Source organism: Capronia coronata (assembly GCF_000585585.1).
Source record: "Capronia coronata CBS 617.96 chromosome Unknown acBCG-supercont1.7, whole genome shotgun sequence".
NCBI lineage: Eukaryota > Fungi > Ascomycota > Eurotiomycetes > Chaetothyriales > Herpotrichiellaceae > Capronia > Capronia coronata.
In genome coordinates, this window is record NW_006912899.1 from 1,228,716 (window position 1) to 1,250,296 (window position 21,581).

The 21,581-nt window shown below is 53.5% G+C and overlaps 7 protein-coding genes across 7 annotated transcripts; 4 read left to right on the forward strand and 3 right to left on the reverse strand.

The window, feature by feature from the left end:
• Positions 1–1,357: 1,357 nt before the first annotated feature.
• A1O1_08001 (uncharacterized protein) lies at positions 1,358–3,707 on the reverse strand (the record flags this gene model as incomplete). Its single annotated transcript, XM_007728865.1, has 4 exons — positions 1,358–1,752; positions 1,820–3,530; positions 3,587–3,613; positions 3,666–3,707. The coding sequence occupies 4 exons, from the start codon at positions 3,705–3,707 to the stop codon at positions 1,358–1,360; spliced, it is 2,175 nt and encodes a 724-aa protein (XP_007727055.1).
• Positions 3,708–4,366: 659 nt separating this feature from the next.
• Positions 4,367–6,079, forward strand: A1O1_08002 (ATP-dependent RNA helicase DBP5; the record flags this gene model as incomplete). Its single annotated transcript, XM_007728866.1, has 4 exons — positions 4,367–4,704; positions 4,751–5,248; positions 5,300–5,537; positions 5,591–6,079. 4 exons carry the CDS (start codon positions 4,367–4,369, stop codon positions 6,077–6,079), a joined length of 1,563 nt encoding a protein of 520 aa, XP_007727056.1.
• A 2,019-nt stretch (positions 6,080–8,098) lies between these two features.
• Positions 8,099–10,063, forward strand: A1O1_08003 (uncharacterized protein; the record flags this gene model as incomplete). The annotated part of the gene is made up of 2 exons (XM_007728867.1): positions 8,099–9,466; positions 9,521–10,063. The coding sequence occupies 2 exons, from the start codon at positions 8,099–8,101 to the stop codon at positions 10,061–10,063; spliced, it is 1,911 nt and encodes a 636-aa protein (XP_007727057.1).
• A 1,060-nt stretch (positions 10,064–11,123) lies between these two features.
• On the reverse strand, positions 11,124–12,851 carry A1O1_08004 (uncharacterized protein; the record flags this gene model as incomplete). Its single annotated transcript, XM_007728868.1, has 1 exon — positions 11,124–12,851. One exon carries the CDS (start codon positions 12,849–12,851, stop codon positions 11,124–11,126), a length of 1,728 nt encoding a protein of 575 aa, XP_007727058.1.
• A 351-nt stretch (positions 12,852–13,202) lies between these two features.
• Positions 13,203–14,630, reverse strand: A1O1_08005 (uncharacterized protein; the record flags this gene model as incomplete). Its single annotated transcript, XM_007728869.1, has 1 exon — positions 13,203–14,630. One exon carries the CDS (start codon positions 14,628–14,630, stop codon positions 13,203–13,205), a length of 1,428 nt encoding a protein of 475 aa, XP_007727059.1.
• Positions 14,631–16,745: 2,115 nt separating this feature from the next.
• Positions 16,746–17,993, forward strand: A1O1_08006 (CK1/CK1/CK1-D protein kinase; the record flags this gene model as incomplete). Its single annotated transcript, XM_007728870.1, has 2 exons — positions 16,746–16,757; positions 16,887–17,993. 2 exons carry the CDS (start codon positions 16,746–16,748, stop codon positions 17,991–17,993), a joined length of 1,119 nt encoding a protein of 372 aa, XP_007727060.1.
• A 2,373-nt stretch (positions 17,994–20,366) lies between these two features.
• A1O1_08007 (uncharacterized protein) lies at positions 20,367–21,541 on the forward strand (the record flags this gene model as incomplete). The annotated part of the gene is made up of 3 exons (XM_007728871.1): positions 20,367–20,733; positions 20,914–21,053; positions 21,146–21,541. The coding sequence occupies 3 exons, from the start codon at positions 20,367–20,369 to the stop codon at positions 21,539–21,541; spliced, it is 903 nt and encodes a 300-aa protein (XP_007727061.1).
• Positions 21,542–21,581: the final 40 nt, after the last annotated feature.

Below are 21,581 nucleotides of genomic sequence, written 5' to 3' on the forward strand. Positions count from 1 at the left end.
AACTGCTTGCTCTTCTGAGTCTTTCACCCTTTCCATTCTTTCTCTGGCTGTCCGGCCTCTGTCTCTCTCTTCCTCTCTGTCTCTCTCTCCCCTTTGGCGTTCATTGTGAAACCAACTCTGGATGCGCGATGTGTTTGCTTCCCAACCTGCATTCAAAATGGACGTGGATGCTTCCGATCAGCATCAATTGCCTGTGGTGGCGGTGGTGGCAGTGGCGGCGTCGTATTGTGTGACTGACACCCACGCGCACCATCTCTTGCTTCAATCTGAGACAATAGCGCATGCCCGTCTGGCGGTTGGTTCCACGCACCATATTTGCACCACAGACACCATGCCCATGTCCAGAATGTAGAATCGTAGCAGGGTAACAAAGAGAAAAGGACTTGGACTTGTTCTCAACAAAGGAGACAGCACGTTGAAAAGAACCGCTCTGTATCCTGCTGTCTCTGGGTATCATATCACACAGACATGAAACACCTGACCACATACGCGTGATATGATGAGACTTGGAGAGACAGAGATGGGGCTTCTAAGCCCTCTCGATCCGGGTACCCTGAGACCTGATCGAGTCCAAGAGGGTTCACTTTCCAGACACCAAGTTTCTGGAAATGCATAACGATCCGCCATCACCCTTCCAACGACCACAGCACAGCGCCCCGGCCCCACGCATGTGACTTTGAACATCGAAGCTCGGGCTGGATCTCGAAGCCGGAGACGGCACAAAGGTTGGCTTGGATTGTGCTGGGCTGGAGCCGACGAACCGGTCTACGGAAAACAAGGACGGCCGTTGCTTGTTGCTCGTTGCTCGTTGCTCGTTGCTCGTTGCTCGTTGCTCGGCATAGTGCAAGCCAGGAAAGCCATCGTTAACAGAGCACGACTTGCGCCAAATCATCAGCGACAGAGACGAGGTTGGGGTCTGAGTGAGTGTGATGTTCGATGGTAGATGATCATGCTAGGAAACCGACTCTTCTGCAATATAAGCGATGGAAGGGGGGAGGGAGGAGGGAGGAAGAGGCGTGCTGGAAGAGTGATTTGCCAGGTCGGCTAGGTTTCGAAGGCTCATGGATGGAGGCGGAGGTATGTTGGGTACATACCTAAGGTAGGTAGCTAGATAGTAGTTAGTTGGATGGATACACATACACGATATGCGCAAGTGCTGCATGTGCGGGCAACTCAATGTTCAATATCACCATATCTTTTGCGGAAACACGCCCAGTTCACTCCGAAACTCCCAAAGTGTCTCGTACCTCTTTGGCTGTATGCCTTTTGGAACAACCCACCTCCACGCTTGTATATGCAACAGGGACAAAACAAACCCAAAAATCACTTCTGGCATCCCAAGGACGGCAAAAAAACATCAGATCTCCTGGATGTAATTCGCAGGGACGCATCGCGTCTCCCCATTCTTCTCCACGTCGGCCCAGCCATCTCCCGTGCCCATACTGACGAGCACAAATCTTTCACCTTCGGCCATGTCGAACTCGGCATCGCTTTGTGCGGTGTACTGGTACAAAGCTTGAACGTACTTCAACTTCTTCGCCCCACGCTTGGGAGCCACCGCCGGGCCTTGCTTCTTCCTCGTACCACCGGCAAGAATCGACGAGGCCAGCGATGTACTCGAAGTCGATGTCAACGATGGTGGTCGCTCGTGCGCTGGTGTGGTCGCCGCCGAGGGAAGATCTTCCAGATAGGCTGTAGGCACGAAGCCTTCTTTGCCGAAACCGGCATCTACCTTGGTCCATCCGCCATCTGCTACCCATCAGCATCATTCTCAATAAACCGGGGCAACGGGATTCAGTGTAGAATGGTTTCCGCTTACCGTCTGGTTCTAATACCCTCACCTCTGTCCCTTCGGAGAGGGATACCTCACTTTCATCCCTAGCCTCGTATCCATACATCATCTTTGCCCGTGGCTGGCCGCTCCCGTTCGCACCTAAGCCGTCCGTACCACTGACGAACGTGGCAGGAGGTGGAGCCACGATACGGTTTCGTCTTGCCGTCGACCCAGCACCCGCGGTTGTACTATCGTCTTGACCACTTGATCGAGGAATGTTGCCTGGAGCCGATCTCGTCGCACTGGCAGCATAGCCAGACGAGAGGCTGCTCATGGTATCTTGTCGTGTCAAGGACGGAGGAGAGCTGACGCCATTTGCGGCCGGTGCTTCTGTCGCTGCTATTGCCGCAGCTTGCCGTTCAGCCTTCAGCTTCTTCTTCTCCTCCTTCGTCTGCTCGCCGGGGCAGTCGGCGGGGACTTTCATGTGACATTTACTGTGGCATGTAAATCCGCAATCGGTACAAATGAAGCCTTTGGCGCTGAGGCCCCAAATACGACCCCCGCACAAATCGCAGTTCGTGGGAATCTTAAAAGTTTCGGATTTGAAGGCGTGGCTCTTTCCGTACATACTAAGATCGCCAACTACCGACGTGATTGTCGACGTTTCGACTTCAGCGGTCAGTCGCTGACGATCTATGGCATGTAGGTCTTCTTGCACCGCGAACTGTGACCGGACACAATCCACTTCGTCCCGTCGATCTTTCCCGGCTCGGATATTTTCGCGAAGCTTTTTCACGTTTTCTAATTCTCGCCTCTTCTGCGATGATGCAGTTTTGAGCTGATCCACCAAGGGCTTACTCTTCTGGAGGATATTGCGAAGGAAGATTTTGGAGGTTTCGTCCGTCACCATGTTGTCGGCATCGAGCCAGACCGGAGATGGTTCAAACACCATATTAGGAGGTTCCTGCCATTGTACAGCGTTGTGCCGTACAAACATATTGCTGTCGAGCCTGGGATCATTCCTAGGGATCTCTGCAGAGAGGTGGGCCATGTGTTCGGTGCTTCGTTTCAAGGTGTTCGTCTCCAGCGCCGAGGCAAGCAGCCACAGATTGTTGACCTTCGCAACACGCGTCTCATTCAAGTCCTGCAGCGAATCCAGAAGTTCGGGGACGTACTCGTGATAGTAACATTCCTTTAACTTGTTCGTCACGTTGATGCCGATCAGGTAGGTGTTTTTGACGTTGTTCATTTCCGCCAGTTGCTGGTTGTACGCACTCTGAGCTTTGCCCTTTTCAAAAGACGATTCGGCCTTCCTCCTTCGGTTCTCGACTTCTTGACAGACTGTGTCGTATTTAGCCTTCAACTTCTTCAAATCGCCATATGATGAGTCCCGCTCCTTGAGCAGTTTCAGTTGGTATTCTGCGTGACTCTTCCTCAAGTCCTCCAGTTTCCGCGCATTATACTCCAAAGGCGTGGCCACCTGGCTCATGAGATCCTGCGCAAACTTGCCGTGCTCATTGGCGCGCTGTTCCAGCGTGGACAGTTGAGTTGTCCAAGTTGTGAGCGAAGCCGATTCCAACGAGCCCGGAGTTAGGGCAGGCGTGTCACCAACGCTTAAGCTGCTCGATTTCTTCGCTTTCTTGTCATAGTATTTCTTCGCCAACGCCGTCAACTTCTGACTGTACTCTTTTTCAATCGCGGACCGTTCTTCGTAGAATTCTTGGATTTCGGTGAGCCAGGTGATTCCGAGACTGACCTATGGGGCTAGGTTTAGACGGGGTTGAGGCGCGTGAGAGCGGCAGGTTTACTTACCCAGTTGTCGACGGGTTTATAGCCATCCTGCAACTATATCAGCGACCGCGGTGGAAGCACTCAAACAAACACAACTCACTTTTAGTTCGGCGCCGAAGCTGACGGCCGGGACTTGAGCCATTGCGCGTGAGACAAGCGACCTATCGCAGCAGCATCATACAGTGTTCTCCTCAACTCGACTTCACGCGGACCACAATCAAGCGCCCGGTCCTTTCGATAGCTGGCCTGGTTTGTGTACAGTTGAAGACATATTTGCCTGATTTCCCAGTCTGGATTGGTGGGGGACTTGCGAAAGAGGTACCAAGATACTACTACGAGACCGCCGTCTCGTTGGGTGACATTGCGCCTCATGCCGTGCTAGTATTTTGTGGCTCAAGCACCGGAATTTGGAGTACAGAGTAAAACCCCGCACTGGCATTAAGCCTGCGCCACGGACGTTGTTCCGCACCGCCACCAAACACTCGAGGCTCAGTTTTTCTAACCGCAGGAGAATACGAGAAACCGTCTCTCCTGTACTTTGGTCCGGGACTCGAGAATCTGCCTCACTCGGTCGTAAACACAGACGAGCAAAGTATTTTACATCTGCCTGTTCCATACGCTATTCGCTTCAACTTCGAATCAGCGTCTAGCTTGTACTCGCTCCCACCTTGCGCCGGAGGCGTCGCTCGCTTCCAAACATCCCTTCCTGTGCACCTTCAACGAGTCCTCTTGTAGCGCATCCCTCCTCTCCCTTCTACGACCACGCTACCCTGCCACATCCCTCGACATACACACTTCACCATGTCCGTACCTACCTCTGGAGGCGGGTCGCTGGCAGACCGCATCTCCAAACCAGACACATTGAACGCCCAAGCTGAGACCTTTGAACCAAAATCTGGGACCTCATGGGCAGACGAGGTCGCTTCACCTTCGACTGAAAAGCAATCGGCCCTTGTCAATACGGAAGAGAAGAAGCCAGAGGCTTCTGAACCGGTCCCGCAGGTTGATGGAGCTACAGCGCCCTTTGGTGGATCAGATTTGCAAGAGCCAGAGTTCGATGTTGAGGTCAAGTTGGCGGACATGCAAGCAGATCCGAACAATCCATTGTACTCCGCCGCTTCATTCGAACAGTTGGGACTGTAAGTGATCCTTGCTCGCAGATCCATTCACCTGCTAACTCTTCAGGCACGACAACATCCTCAAGGGAGTTATGGCGATGAATTTCCGAAAACCGTCTAAGGTTCAAGAAAAGACTCTACCGCTTCTACTGATGGACCCTCCACACAACCTCATCGGCCAATCCCAATCTGGTACGGGAAAGACTGCCGCCTTTGTCCTCAACATTCTGCACCGTATCGACCTCAGCACCGAGCAAATGCAGAAGACACCGCAAGCGTTAGTTCTGGCTCCGAGCAGAGAACTGGCGCGCCAGATCGTGGGTGTTGTCAAGGTCATGGGTACTTACATGCCGGGACTCATCACTGAAGCCGCCGTTCCCCAGGACGCTGCTGCGCGTGGACGGAAAATCGAAGCCTCTGTGGTCGTGGGAACTCCTGGTACCGTCATGGACATGATTCGCAAGAGATCCATGGATGTCCGAGCGCTCAAAGTGCTTGTGCTTGATGAGGCAGACAACATGCTCGACCAGCAGGGCCTTGGAGACCAGTGTATTCGTGTGAAGGCGTACGCCCCTCACAATCCCCTCTGCTGCGGATGATACTAACTCTTTCCCAGGATGCTTCCCAAGAATATTCAGATTGTCTTGTTCTCTGCCACTTTCCCGGATAACGTGGTCAAATATGCCCAAAACTTTGCACCCGGCGCCAATCAGATGACACTGCAACACAAGGACTTGACAGTCGAAGGCATCAAGCAGATCTATCTCGACTGTGCCAATGATCAGGCCAAGTACGACGTACTGGTTAAGTTCTACGGGTTGATGACGATCGGTTCTTCCATCATCTTCGTCAAGGTATGCAGTTCAGTCATGTCGTACCATGTTCGCTGCTCCTAACAGCACTTTAGACACGAGAAACCGCAACAGCTATCGAACAACGCATGACAGCCGAAGGCCACAAAGTCGTGTCACTGACTGGTGGCTATGAAGGCGCGCAGCGGGATGTGATCATCGACTCTTTCCGCATGGGTCACGCTAAAGTGCTCATCACTACCAACGTCCTGGCTCGAGGTATCGATGTCCAGTCCGTATCCATGGTCGTCAACTATGACGTGCCAGACAAATTTGTTGGCGGAGGCAGATTCGTCGCGGATCCACAGACCTATCTCCATCGTATCGGGCGAACTGGACGCTTCGGTCGTGTCGGTGTCGCGGTGACTTTCGTCAGCAATCGGGGGGATTGGGAGAAGCTGATGGAGATCCAGAGATACTTTGGCACGGAGATGACCAAAGTGGCCACCGACGATTGGGACGAGCTCGAAGAGACTGTCTCCAAGATCATCAAAAGTTCGAGAGCTGGCGCCAACTTCAAGGACGGTGCGACCATGCAGATGTGAGATGGTACACAGGCGAAGTTGCAGTTCTGCCTCAGCAACGGCGGTCATGAGCGAGCTGAGTGACCTGACGTGCGAGGAAGACCTAGGACGACATAATGACGACGATCATGTTGTCCTCCGAACAGACGAACTGCCGAGCTGCAGAACTGCCGAACAGCTACTGGCAAATCTGAAGCGGCAGATGGGCTGATGAAAAACAATACATGGCCGTGAGGACGCACAACGGGAAAGATAGCAACCCGAATGATTTTTTCTTGATACCCACGACAGGTCCGCAATCCGAGATGAAGAATGGAAAGAATGAATCAAAATTAATAGTTGCCACCTTCATCGGTAACATTTCCAGCACACATATGCTGTTCTCATCAACATAGTCAACGTAACGTCACCACGGTCGAACCCTCTGCGACCACAAAACGAAGGGGACATTTTAGTGCCAGTGGCTGCGCCGTGAGCTGGCTGGCCGGGTCTGACGAGCATCGAACGATTCTGGGCCCATGAGACCATTGTAGCATGGACAGTTTGATGCCTACATGTAACGTTCAACCCATTGCGGTTTCAGATTCCGTGAGACCAAACCTCTGGTGGAAACATCGGCGCCCATTTTCTCGCAACAGTCGACCTCTCACTGGGAAATCGTCGACAAAATGATAAACATCTCTGGACACCAGTTTACTGTGCGGAGTAAAAGGTGCCAGCAAGTACGTAGTATGATATGCTTTTTGAAAGTGTGGGATATAGGCACGTTCTAGCCACGGATCGAGGGCAACAGCAAACAAGCCTCGCGACTCAGCTGTTGTTTTGGGACAGATTGGTAGACGCGGGTGTGGGACAAAGAGCGGAGAATTAGCGGCTGGCAATCATCGAATGTCAACCCGCAATCTCATGGTGACAGGGCATTGGTGATCGAGAAGCGAGCAGACATCCGATCTCCGTCATGTCATGATGATAGCAGATGAAGCTTGTCAAATTGCCTGCCAAGTTAAAGAGCCTCGCAGTCCAACGGTCACACACTGCAGTGGGAGAAGCAGTTGGCACTGTGAGTAGGACCTTGTCTTAAAGCGATGCATGCCTTGACGCACTCATCGGCTGCGATGTGACGATCGTCGACCCCTGAAACAGCATCCGCCTGCAGGCATGTTTGTGACCAGCGCACTATTGCTACCTACGCATTGAAGTGTAGATGCATTGCCCCAACTGTGAATTTGAAGAGACTCAGCAGAGCAATGAATTCTCGCAAACACCCACAGTGCCGCTGTCATTAATCTTTGCCGTGGCTAATCATTGTGGGTGAGTGAAGCTCGTGGTGGAAGAATCGATGATCGTGGGCGTCCAGGTGTCAGGCTGCCACTTTCTGTGCAATTTCACTAAGTGCTGCAGGTACCGCAGCCTCTAAACCACATTAAGCTTAAATGCCAAAGTGGCTCGATACTAATTCAGGAACACCAATCAGCTGTGCCCAGCCTTGGTCCTTGTTGTCTCCTCTCTCTGCTCCTATTGGCAGCCTGCAATTGCTCTGAATCTGCCGTCGATTCGTGTTTCCCACACCCCCTCCACTTCCTTGTAAACTGCGCCTTCTGCCCAACTCGAACTCGAACTCGAACAACCGAACTCATGCGTCAAACCACTTCTCGCCATCGGCGCGTCACTCGAATGAATCTTACGATTGCACACACCTGAGTTCCCTCGCGCCTTTACCGGCTTGTGTCTCCTTCACCACGGGCTGTAAGACTTTGCGGCACTTCTTTTCGACTTGAACTCTTCTTCTTCGATTCATTCTATTCAAGAGTGTATTGTCGCCCCTCTTTTATCGACAATACCTCAGTCTCCTTAACATCAGACTTTGGTCGCTCCTTTGCTGTCCGCCAGCTGCGCCGTGAACCTTTTCTCTGCCTCCAACTACCTGTCCGGCCGAAGCCGAGGACAGCTCCTTCTCCATCACGGACGGCAAGCAACCGTCCATCTGACACCCCTTTGGGCGCTTCGAGAAGATCTAGATTGTTTGTTCAAGAGCGCAATATGGCTCACGCCCACGAACATTACCACGAGAGGATGGCAGACTTGGCAAAACGACAGAATGGCATCAGTATCGTTGGCGGTACCGCCTACACCGTCGTCTATGTAACGGCGCAGCCAACCTTCACCGGTGTCATCGGAGGCTATACCACGCTTACCAGTGCGTCTTCGCAAGCCAGTCTTCAAGCTACAGCTGCGACAGCCTTGGATCCAGCGACAGCAACTGCGGCAGCAACCTCTGCACCACTCGAATTCTCCACAGCCCCGACCGAGACTGTGGTTGCGCAGGACTCGTCTACATCAGCGGCTGTTCTAAGCTCGCCGGCGACAACCTCTTTGGAAGCCTCTCCTACGGCATCGGACGTCTTTGGGAGTAACACGCGTAGCAGCACTGCTAAAAGCTCTGTTGCGCCTGCTTCTGCCACGACTAGCTCTTCCTCAGCCAACCCACCCTCGTCAAGCGCTGGCATGTCTGCGGGCGCCAAAGCAGGCATTGCGGTTGGTGTCATTGCGGCCGTCGGTCTCTTCGCCCTCTTCCTATTCTGGCTACTGGGGAAGAAGAGGAAAGCACGTGAGGCTCAAGCGAACAAAGACAACGAGAAGTCCACCTATGGCGCAGGTGCAGCTACCGAGATGATCGATAGGAGTCCACCGCCTAGTGCTGCTGCTCCACGGTTGAGCCTCCGACCTGTCTCTCGAATGCTGCCAGAATTCATGGGACCAGCATCCAAGAGCAGAATGAGCGGCGGTAATCTATTGAACACAGTCAGGCAATCAGGCTCTGCACCGTCTCGTAACCTGTCACCGTCACCTCGACCTCGTGGCCCAGCCGCAGCTCCTCAAGGTCCTGAAGATCCCGACGTCAACAATCCATTCGCTGATCCTCAGAATCCTTTTGCCGACCCGGAGAAGCAAGTTCAAGCTCCTGCACCGGCTGCTGTTGCCCCCGTCGCCAACAACTCTGGACCAGTCAACCAACTGGCTGGGGCCGCTGCAGCCGCAATGGCTATTGCTTCTGCTTCTGCCGCCGCGGCGGCTGCTGCTGAACCAAAGCCAGCCCCGACTCCAGCTCCAGAATCTGCCAAAGCACACGAACCAGCCATGGCAGCACGCTCGGCTCCCGCTCCGAGTCAACCCCTATCATCTTTGGCCACAGCTGCGCCAGCTGAGCTAAGCGCGCGAGATGCATCCTCAACAGCTCCTTCGACGCCGGCAACCCTTACTTCAGATGCTGCAGTCGCGGCTGGTACCGAACCACCTTCAGGCAACGTCTTCCGTGTTCTGTTAGATTTCAAGCCTTCCATGGACGACGAACTTGAGTTGAAGTCTGGCCAACTTGTCCGCTTGCTTCACGAGTATGATGATGGATGGGTAAGATCTTATACATGCTTCTGGATCTAATCAGCTGGCTAACCTTGTCTCCAGGCTCTTTGCATTCGCCTTGACCGCTCTCAGCAGGGTGTGGTTCCCAGAACCTGTCTTGCACCTAAACCGTCGAAGCCTAAGCCATCGCACTTGAACCAGTATGCTCGTCCACCGCCGCCAGGGCAAGGCCCAATGTCTCGGCCAATGTCACCGGCTGGCGCTCCACAAGGCCGCGTCGTTCCCAACTTCAACACGCCTAGACCTGTTATTCCCTCTCAACGGCCCATGAGTCCAGTGTCGAGGTCAATGAGTCCCGCCGGAGGCCAAAGAGCTATGAGCCCCGCGAGTGCTCGGAGTCCAATGAGCCCAGCGGAAAGATCGATGAGTCCTGGAGTCTTTAATCAAGCGCCTCGACCCTTGTCTCCCGGGCCTCGACCACAGCAAAAGCGCAGCGTGTCTCCAGATCCCTATGGAGGCAGGGGACCTAAGCCAATGGCAGTGGTGACTCGACGGCGAAGCAACTCCGCTAGCAGTTTCCGAGACCGACGCAACTCTCCCGTTGGACCGTCAAAACTTGGACCGGGCACAGGTATTGCCTTGTAATCTTGTTGACTTGTTCTGTATCAACCTTTTCAAATGGACGCCGGCTCTTGAGAATCAACCCACCCATCTCAGCAACCGAGATCGCAGATGCGTTTAACATACTGTGGGGATATTTGCACAGCGGCAACGACATTCTATCATACAGCTCAGAGCTTTGTGTTTTTGGACTTGGGCCTGGACTTGTTTCTTTCAACTTGAGCTTTCCGGAGTCAACATCTCGCGCTCTTACTCGGGATCGAATGTGAGGAGTGTTACATTCATGCAGCGGACCATTCAAGTTCCGTTGGCGGAGTATGGGAATTACGAGAGCTGGGGGCGTCTACCTATGGAAAGCGAAGAAGCACGAATGCAGTGTAATGCTGAAACACATAGATAATACCCATGTCAATACTACTCAACAAACTTTGAAAGCATTGTTGTTGTTCCAGGCTATCTAAGTCATCGAAGGAGTCGGCATAGCTCCGCGGGCCTAGGACTATCTCGTATACTAGAGGCCTCTCTGCAACTGGAAGCCTTTGCACACGGGGCAGACCGACGGTCGAAGATGGTGCAATATGCCATGGGAGGAACACACACGTCTTTTGGGCATCATGTAAAGCTCACTCTTGCGCCCACGTCTTGCTGTCTCCTCGACCTTGCATACAGCAAGCTTCCTGCCTACTGCGAGTTTTATACTGCCTGTTCAAAAGGCCTCATGCCGGCTCCTCGCTCTGGGAGGATCAGTTCTGCCTACGCCGCACTTTTCGATTCCCAACAATCAATCAATCAGATACCTTTTCCGCACGATGGCAAGTCCCTCGTTGCATTCGGGCGGTGACGTCCCTATCCTCCTTCCTCACGCCACTGGATTTTAAGGGCCGGGCCGCGTTGCGGTCGCCCGATGCCCGGAGTCAAATAAGGTACATACTAGTAGTGTGTATGCAGTGTACAAAAGCCTGGTTGATATTTTCAACTCGATCTTCTTCCTCGCCGACGACGACCACCAACAAGGGTAGGTTTGGGCGTGTTCTACTCAATATACAGGATTGTCCTGTCTAAACCAGGCCAAAGTCGCTCCCATCTATAAACTGCTTTCCTCTTCTGTGGCCACAGACTCCTTCTGCGCCTCCCAAACACCATTCCAGACCTGCAACCCGCGGTCCCATAACTCATCCAGGGCGTCGTCATGGATCTGGCCGTCTTGATCCAACAGCCGTAGCCGATCCTCCCCACTGCACGGCCAGTCCACCTTCTCGCCGTACAGGAACTGACCGAACGGCCCGAGAAATTTCTTAACCGTGGCCTTGTCGCTATCGGTATAGTCGTAGCGCCAGCCGGAGGCCCACCAAACGGGGATGTCAGCGGAATGACAGACTCCAACTTCAGGCTTGTACCAGTTGTCAAGGGCCTTTGCACGCCAGGCGATGCGGTACCGATGGACCCGGGTCAGCGGCAGCGGCGTGACACCGGGACGAGAGGGCGGGTTCAACAAGACATGCGTAAGTCCGCGCAGGGACGCATGCACCTGGGCGTCCGCGACCATTTGACTAAACACCTCAGCCCAGGCGGTGGCGTCCGGAGACTTCTTCTCGGGCAACTTGTACAAGCCCAAAAGTGCCTTGACGACAGGTGGCGGGTAGTAGTTGGCCAGCTGGGTCAAGAGGTCCTCGTAGTTCTGGGGCGGGTTGACCAGCTTGTACAGTTCCTTTTCGTCGCTGACCTCGCCGAGCAGGACGGAGGTGCCGTTGCGGAAGAGCCGCGTCGTGAAAGTCCCGCTATGCAGCGCCGCCAGGAACGTCGGGTTGATGAAATCGCCATCGGTGCTGGCGCGGAACGTATGCATCTTCAGCTTCGACAGCGCGGCCACCAACTCCGTGGCCGGCACGGCTCTGAGTCGATCCAATTTCTCTGCCGGCGCCGCATTTTCAGGAATGCCAAAGACACCACTCAGCTCGTTGAACTGCGAGGTCAGGATGGGCGAGGCCGTCGGGTTCGGCTGGATCGCGACGGCATTGGACCACAGAAACACCCGCCTGATCAACCGCCGCTCCGCCGGCAGCTGGCTGTCGTAATTCAGCTGGAAGAACGTCGAGTTGGCGCCCGCGGACAGCCCGCCAACTGTGATGTTGTTCGGGTCGCCGCCAAACAATCCAATATGTTTCGCCGTCCATTCCAGCGCGCACCGCTGGTCCCAGAACCCGTAGTTCGAGGGCGTCGGGTCCTCGTGCAGCGCCGCCAGATCTGCGCCGCCGAGGAACCCAAACACATTCAAGCGGTAGGTTGGCGAGACCACGATCCTCGGCGCCGTATTAGCCAGCAGGTCGAACGGGTCGTGATCGTGCTGCTGCATCGCGTCGCCGATCTGGAGCCAGCCGCCATGCAGGCAGAATTGCACGGGCCAGCCTGCTTCCTTCGACGGCGGGCTGCCTGCCGGGACCCAGATGTTGAGGTACAGACAGTCTTCGTCCTGGACATTTTCGATGGGCGGCGCCGAGTGCGCGTTCTCAACCATGGCCAGTCCGTGGGCGTAGTGTGGTTGAGGACATATGGGGCCGAATTTGGTGTAGTCGCCGGGCGTTTCTATTGCCGCCGCTGTCTCTTGCCCTTCGCTCGATGAGAAGCTGAAGTCCGATGGTAGTGGCTGGGGACGTCGCCAGCGTCGTGGACCTACGGGTGGTAATGCATATGGAACTTTGGTCAAGCGGTAGAGCACGATGTTGCCCGAGGGGTCGCGTTGCTCTACACCCCGCAAACTGCCTCGAGACGTGTGCAGGACATATGGATGCGAAGTTGACTGTGTGGGCCGCATCGTGAATGTGTGAGAGCTTGCCTTGAGTCCTGCAGATGCTTGCCGCTCCCCAAGAACGTTACGTCTTCGTCGATAGATGTAGGTGTAGAGATTACGGACAATGGAGAGATACCGTCGTTGATGTCGGTCGGCAATTTAATTATCCCCGCCAAACGCGGAGATTCCTTGCAGATATCGTACGTCCCGAGGCTCCGAGATACGTAGAAAGATAACGGAGGTAGAAAATGTGCAACGATTGATGAATACACCGGTTCAATGATTTGTCTCTGAAGTTGGAATACTCGGGGATGACATGCCCTCAAGACTGGATGGTAACTTTTCAAAGTTGTCGTTCAGCTCGGTGAATGCTTCTCACAATTCTTCCTCGCCAGACTGTTCCTCGACTAAAGCCTCTGCCGAGCCATTCTCGGTGGCCATCCCGTACAGCCTCTCCTCCTCGGCCCCAAGAAGAGGTGCTCTTTCCTTGGGATGTCTGGAGAAATGGCCTACTACGCTCATAACGAAGGGAGAAAAGCCATGAACCATGATCGAGGCAAGGACGACGAAACAGACCACAGGCCAGACCGTGTCTAGCGCTTCTTGATGAGGTGAGTGCTTCGGTGGATGTGGCAGAGGCTCCGAGGTTCCAGTTTCAAGCCGGGCTCTGGATTCAATGGCGAGGAACAAAGCACCTACTCCAATAGGCCCAAAATGCCCGATGAATAAGGCCTCATGATACGTTCGAATGTCGGGGTTGAACCTCTTCAATGTCAGGATTGCCGGTAGTCGCCTCAACAAAAGTATGAGCACCACACAGAGGATCATCTTCCAAGAAGCCAGATTGCCCGTGTACTGATCCCATGGTATGATGGAGCCGAAATAGACAAACATGGTTGAGTTGAGCATCAGATCCAGGATGCTGGGAAGTTTCATATTCGCGGTCCGCTCGGAGAACCAGCCGTCCCAACAGAAAGCTGCCCCCGCGCTGAAGCAGACCAGAAAGTCGTCCAGCCCGAGGGTGCTTCCCACTCCGATACAGAACACCGCAAGCAGGAAGTAGAACACAAACAGCGTCGACTCTTGCACATAACCTCTGGACTCACTAAATCTAAGCGTTTTATTGGCGACGAGGCCCACGGCGATTCCAATAACAATGCCTGCGAGACATTGCCATAACAAGACGTCCGTCAACCAGATACGAACCCCGTGTGCAGCGGAGTTTGACATGACTGCATACAAGGCTGCATAGAGCAATGGGAAAGAACTTCCATCATTACAGCCTGACTCGGCAGCCAGCAGATGGCGCACCCGCTTTGGAATTCGCTGGGAGAACTTTGCCTCAGCAATGACGCTGGCTGAAAGGACCGGGTCAGTGGGAGTCAGGCAGGCTCCCACAATTAGCGCGGTGAGCCAGGTGGTGTTGAGGATGTAGTAGACGATTGTGGCCGAGATCATCCACCCGGCTATCATGTTCGGTCCCAGGAGAAGCCCAATACTCTTCCAATGTCGCTTCACATAGGCGGCGGGTAGGTCAATGCCCACGGCGAAACACTGGACCCCAGTGATGACTCGGGCGAGTTCCTGGGTGATGTTGTCTTCCCAGCCCCATCTATCGACGGGGTCGAGCACTGTGGCGCCATATGGACCGAAGGCAATGCCAGTGAATGTTGCTAAAGGTGGTTCAGACAGATGAAGTCGATTCCGAATGAGGTCCGAGAACAAGGCGTAGAGAATGAGGAAAAACGAGAGAAGGAGGAACTCCAGATGCGGTGTACTGGGTTCTATCTGTGGCCAGGCCATTCTGTGCTGTCTTGGGTATATGTGCGAATCTCGCACATCTCTATGTATGGAAGGTTGGAAGCAGTATGTTCCGTTGAGGGACTGAGTTATGTTGTCGCCATTCTTCGTTGGCAGGTGCAAAGTTTGTTCACGGCTACGGTTGGTGATGATGCGTCGATGCCGGAAAATATATCGAGTCACTGCTAGACCGGGGACGATGACGGCGTGGAGGGTCCTCTATTCAATGCTCCCGTTTCGGTCCCTCGATTAAGGAAAAAAGGGCATTCCTCACTTAAGGCTTGCTTCGGCTATTGACGAGGACTCACGACACTAAAGGTTCGAATCCCGTCTTCGAGAATGAGTACGGAAGTCCACACCAATCGAGAAGATTAAGTTTAACTCGACGTGGCGGTCTCGTGTTATGTCTTTGTGGATCGAAGAAAGATTAAAATCCGGATCGACGATGCTGTATGAAGTGATGGGCTTGTCGAGTTCTGGACCGAGTGTCCTCGCTGGAACGCCACGACGATCAATAAGGACTCGACCTGGAAAAGCTCATCGATTTATCGATAAAGTCCAGGATATCATTGGACAGTGTGTTTTTGAAAGGACCATCCTCACGGGCCAGCCACAGTTGTCGATCAATTGATGTTTGCTCTACCGGGCTTTCTTAACGGACAGATCTCTTGACCCAGGACTTTCAGTTGATTCTCAAGGGTTGACCCTAGGGTCCTCGCATCCGAACGTGATCTCTCTCTCTCTCGAATAGGGTGGTGGACATGACCATTGTGTTCCGAGTGACATGTCACTGAAAGGTGGCTGGCCAATGGGGCCAGATTCGGTGGGATCCGATGAGACAAGAATGCTGCCCAACCGATGAAGCAAACGCTTTTGAAGCCGGAGGGCTGTATGGAGTGATCACGAGAGCGTGAACGGCATGACGAGATGAAAGGATCGTGGTCGATGCATAGAGATGAGAATTAATTAGAACAATGATGATGATTGCAATTTGAGAGACTGGTGTTTTGCAGATCGCAGGCTACGTACTACTAGTAGCAGCGTAATGAGGTCGGTCAGGATTCTAGGCCTGGACAATATTGATACAGAAAGCAGAGGCTTAGGAGGTCCTTGTAGAAGACCTGGGCAAGCTGTCGGGGCTCAGGAGGCCTGGAACGACCCTGATAACGTCAGATAGTGGTTCGCAGAGCTTGCAGGGACCCTCGGACGCCTAATAAGCGGCAGAATCTCCAAGTTCGGCGCCGCTCTAGGTGTCGGATTTGGGGTTGGGTGCTCGACCATACTACGGTGCAGTGGCACTGCCAGTGGCAGTTATAGATCAGCCAAGCCCAAACGAGCCTCAAACTGCAGCTGCAACTGCAACTGCAACGCCGGTGAAGGGCGAAAGGGCGCGCGGAACTGAAGCGAAAGTGGCCACTAAAAACACGCCTCTCTCATCACTCTTCTCCTCTTGCCCTTTCCTCTCCCACTCCCACTCCCGCTCCCACTCCCAGACCCGGCCTGCGGTTCTCCTTCCTACCTGCTACCCTCCTCTTTCAACACCTTGCATCCTAATCTCCTCCTTCGTTACCCTTTCATCTCTCATCCTCCTCTACCTTTCCGCCATCTCAATCATCATTTCGCTCTTGTCGACAACTTGACGACTTGTGAGCGTCGACTCACTTGTCATCAGGCCATCGTCCTTCAAGTTCAATCTCGTCCTGCACCAGGTTAGTCATCCGCCACCTCTTGCTGCTGCCCTACCGCTCCCATACCCTATCTGCAAAGCCCACATCGTTCCGCAGCCTCTCCCTCTGCCACCTATACAACCGGGTCTTCCCTTCCTTTTTCTATTTCTCACCTTTTGCCTTCTTTCATCTACCTCCTTCACAGCCTGGCTCTAACCCGAGCAGCTCCCACTGCTGGTGGCTTTGGTCCTGTCGATGCATGTTGCCCTCAGTCACGTTTCAAGTCTTGTGCTAACCTCATCTGAAAACAGGCTGAGGTCGAGATAATTTCCTCCTCGAATCCACAACAACTCGACAGAACCTCCCGTCCTCAAGCCCTCACTACATCACAGATCTATCTTCGCGTTCATCAAGATTGGTACAGCCTCGGTGCTGTCAAAACACCATCAAAATGACGACCATGGTATGTGGCGGAATTACGGGTTCAAGGGCTGCGTGGTTCGATGCCGAACCTCAGCAGGAAAGAGTTGGACATCAGCAATACCTTCAGAATTTCGTGGCAGGTCGTTCAGGTACTGACATTGAATTGTAGGATTTGCGTGTCGGTAACAAGTACCGTATCGGACGAAAGATTGGAAGTGGCAGCTTTGGAGATATCTATTTGGGCACGAACATCATCTCTGGAGAAGAGATTGCCATCAAGCTCGAATCCGTCAAGGCCAAACACCCCCAGCTCGAGTACGAAGCTCGTGTCTACAAGTCTCTTGCTGGCGGTGTTGGAATCCCCTTTGTCCGCTGGTTCGGTACGGAATGTGACTACAACGCCATGGTTCTCGACCTCCTTGGCCCCAGCTTGGAGGATTTGTTCAACTTCTGCAACCGAAAGTTCTCACTGAAGACTGTCCTCCTCCTGGCCGACCAGCTCATCTCCCGCATCGAATACATTCACGCCAAGTCATTCATCCATCGCGATATCAAGCCTGACAACTTCCTCATGGGCATCGGCAAGCGAGGCAATCAGGTCAATGTCATCGATTTCGGTCTGGCCAAGAAATACCGTGACCCCAAGACCCATTTCCACATTCCATACCGTGAGAACAAGAACTTGACCGGAACCGCTCGATATGCATCGATCAACACTCACTTGGGGGTGGAACAATCTCGCCGTGACGACATGGAGTCCTTGGGCTACGTGATGCTCTACTTCTGCCGCGGCTCTCTTCCATGGCAAGGCCTTAAGGCTGCCACCAAAAAGCAGAAGTACGACCGCATCATGGAGAAGAAGATGACCACCCCTACCGAGGTTCTCTGCCGTGGCTTCCCCAACGAGTTTGCCATCTATCTCAACTACACTCGGTCCCTTCGCTTCGACGACAAGCCTGACTACTCGTACTTGCGAAAGATCTTCCGCGACTTGTTCGTCCGAGAGTCCTTCCAGTATGACTACGTGTTCGACTGGACGGTCTACAAATACCAAAAGAACGCTCAGGCCATTGCCCAAGCTGCAGGCAACCAGCCGACCCAGGAGGACGAGGAGAAGCCCCGGCGAGCACACAACGGCACCGCCGCCGCCACTGGAGTGCCCACCCCTCAACACAACTCCGCCGCCGGTAAACCAGCCGCCATCTCGAGCTCTCGACGCAAGGTCATTGAACGAGGCGCGAGCGGCAACGACCAAGGAGGAAGTGACAGGATGTGAGTACTGAAACCTTCGGTTCCTTGTAAGGGATCTCCTCTGCGTTTTGCTCCGGTCTGCGTGGAGGTTTACAATGGCATCTGACTAATGCTCTAGCCTTCGACGTTAGGCTTCGTTCCGGAACAACGAGGATAACCACTGACGATTATCGTTGAAACGGAATGACTGCTTGGTGTTCTCGGCACTGAACCTGATCCTCCCAACCACGAAGACTGGCTGGTCTTCACACAACAACTCAATGGGCATGTCGGATCCGGCGCGGGGTTTGCTCTAGCACATGGCAAATCCGGAACTGCGAGATACGTGAGACGCAGACTTTATCTGAACGGCTACTCAGCTCCACTCGAACATGCAGTACTCTACGATTACCCACAATCTTTTGGGATACGACAAGTCTTTCGGGACACGTCCTGCATGCGACATCAGACATAAGCAATTTATCCACGTACGACAGTACAGCATCATCATTGCTGCCCTTGGAGCGGATGGACCTGGGACTTGATCCCGTGGCCCTCTGCTCTACCATCATGGTCCCACGTCAGCTTGGACCTATTACGACATCATTTTCGACCTTCCCCTCCCACCTCAACACGTTTTCCTTGTCTTAGAATGGCTTTATGCATACGTGAACATTCAGAGTACTGGTTCATTCGAAGGAGAAGCACGAGATCGAATGCGAGTAGTTCGGGCCACGTCAAAGGGACATGCCGCGAATGTCTCGGGCGGGTTCGAGCGAAAGCTACAGGAGTCCAGGTCGAGGGACATTGGCGAAGGATCTGTTAGGGGACGCTTCTGGGGAGGTTCATGGCCAGTAACTCTTTGCTTTGAGAAAGGCAACATAATTACCTAGTGACGAGGCAGAGAGAGTCCATTGAGGCTCGATTAGCTAGTCCGAAAATCATATCAATGTGCTAAACAATGGAATGTTCCCCGCGTGTTGTGTAAACGGCGTTGTTGACTAGTACTATAGACCGACCTTCTGGAGCTAGACGTGGGAGGCTGGAGGGTCAGAGGGTCATTCTACTCGTCGTAAAGTAGAGCCACTGACCGATGCGGCGTTTTTGGCGGGAACAAGTCCGGACTGAGGCCTCCCAACCTGAGGACGCGGCGGGCTAGATGCTTGATATCTCTACAGGGATACAATGCACTCTGCTGCAGCTTCCGCTAGATGTGAGGGGGTGATTCGAGCTTACGTGTGAGGTCCTTACCATCTTATGCTGATGGTGATAGAGCTCTTTCTACGCTGCCACAGCTGCCTTATTATGTGGTAGTAGGGTAGGTCAAGGTACAGTAGGTAGCTGTCAGGGTCCGGCGTCCACCGGTCTCGCCATCCAGCCCTCGCTTACCAATGATTGTACATAGGTACCTGTAGTAGGTAGAGAGTTACTAGTACGTAGTACGTAGTACGCAAGACCGACTACGGAGGAGGGATAGACTGATTGACTGATTGACTGACTGACTGACTACCTACCACTCACTACCTTACCTCCCTACGCACCTCACACCCTACCTGTCTGTGCACCTCTCCCCTCAACAACCTACTACACCCTACGTACTTCGATCCCCTAACGAGGACTGTCAGTGCTCTCTACCTTAGGTATTTATCTATCTCGACATATTCTTAACACATACTTCGAGGTTTCTTTCATTCAAGTCCGGCTAAAGTGCCCGGTCTGTTCTCTCTGGTCCACAGCCAACTAAGTACGTCCGTTCCTCTCCTTCCTGGGTGTGTCCTATGCAGTTAGTAGTGTGAATCAATGAGAGCTGGGCAGAGATACAGTCGGCATAACATGGGTCAGCAGTCCGAGACTGATTTGTTGTATATTGGACAACTGTGCCTGTGCTGGATTCCTTGAAAAATTGTGGTCTACCTCGCCATTTCCTCACGAGCGGGAGTGGACAGGGATCTTGGAAGGACCAGGTCTAACCCAGGTCTGCCTTGCATCGTGGGAACCAAGAAGAGAAGATCCGGGGCGATCACAACAGATCGACGACACGCAGGAGCTACATGAAGCTACATGAAGCTACACGGCGTTCTCTCATTCTCGTTCTACTCACCGTGGACGGACTACTGCATGATACATACATAGAAGCGCGATTCTGGTTTTGTGTCATTTCGTTACTCGACACCATTTGCAAGAGTCGGACAATCAAATACTGACACTCATCCAGGCGACAGAGCTTGTTGTACAGGCGGCTGAAAGACGACTGGCAAGCTATATCGACACACGAACACACGGACACACGGACACACTTTAGGAAACTGTCCTATTAGGATATTCAGGCAGTCCATCACTGTTGGGCCGAAGAGTGTGATCATCTTTCGCTATCTGTAAGCTCACTTCCACCTACTGTCCTCGATCAAATACCGCGAGAATGGTCGAACTCCGCAAACGCCCTCCTCCAAAGGAAACGGCTACGCCGCCACCGAACGCCAAACGAGGCGGCGGTAGTACAAGCACCGTCAAGAAACTTGCGGAGAAAGCCAAGGGAGCAGTATCTTCCAAGAAGAGTGACGACACCAGTAGTGGTCCAACCGCCGTGGAAGCACCTGCAAAGGCAAACGGTCATGGAGGTACAAGTGCGAAGGGAAAAATCGCTGTCGGAGAGAGCATTGACCCGGACGGCTTCGGAGGTACTGTCCAGACGCACGACGGTACGAGCGTCACGCTTAAGGACTTGTTGGACAAGAGTGGCAAGGGAGTTGTTCTGTTCACGTATCCCAGGGCCAGTACGCCAGGCTGTAAGTCATGCCCTAGCAATGCTGTCGTTTTCATGTGTTTGGGTGTTGCAAATGCCCCAACCCTCAACCTCCTGCATTCTCTGTTTCCCTGGTTCGACACAGGATTTGGATCCTGTCACGTATTCCGAGTGCCATTGCTGGAGACTGAGACTAACACTCGGCCTTGCCACGTGGTGATAGGCACAACCCAAGCTTGTCTGTTCCGTGACAACTATGCCGCCATCACCGAGGCTTCGTTGTCGGTGTTCGGCCTTAGCACCGACAGTCCTAAGGCCAACACGACTTTTGCTACTAAACAAAAGCTGCCGTATCAACTCTTGGTAAGTGCCAGTCACACTGCCCTACTTTGAGCAATCATGCTCCCTCTCCGACCGCATTGTGCTTAGGCTGACGCATGCATACAAACAACCAGTGCGATCCTGGCGCCACGTTGACCGAGGCGATCGGAATGAAGAAACCTGGTCCAGGCAAGTCGACCACAAGAGGCGTCGTCGTGATCGACAAACAAGGCGTCGTCCGTGTCTGGGAGCAGGCAGGTCCCGCAAAGACTTTGGACGCCGTGCTCGAGTATATCAAGACTCAGGGGGCAGAGGAGACTGGAGGACCAGCTGCCACAGGTGCAGCCACTGCTGAAAACCCTGCTGTGGCGGAGGACAATACTGAACTGGCGAATCCAGACACGAAGATGGATGAGGTTCCGCTGATCAAAACTCCTTCCAAGGAGGAGCAAGAGGCCGCGACCACAGCGGCGGAAGTCGGTGAGACTGCAGCCAAGATCGATGCCGCCGTCGGTGAGCTCAAGCCATGAGTATGTCTTAGGCTGTTGCTCGCGGAAAAGCATTCACTTA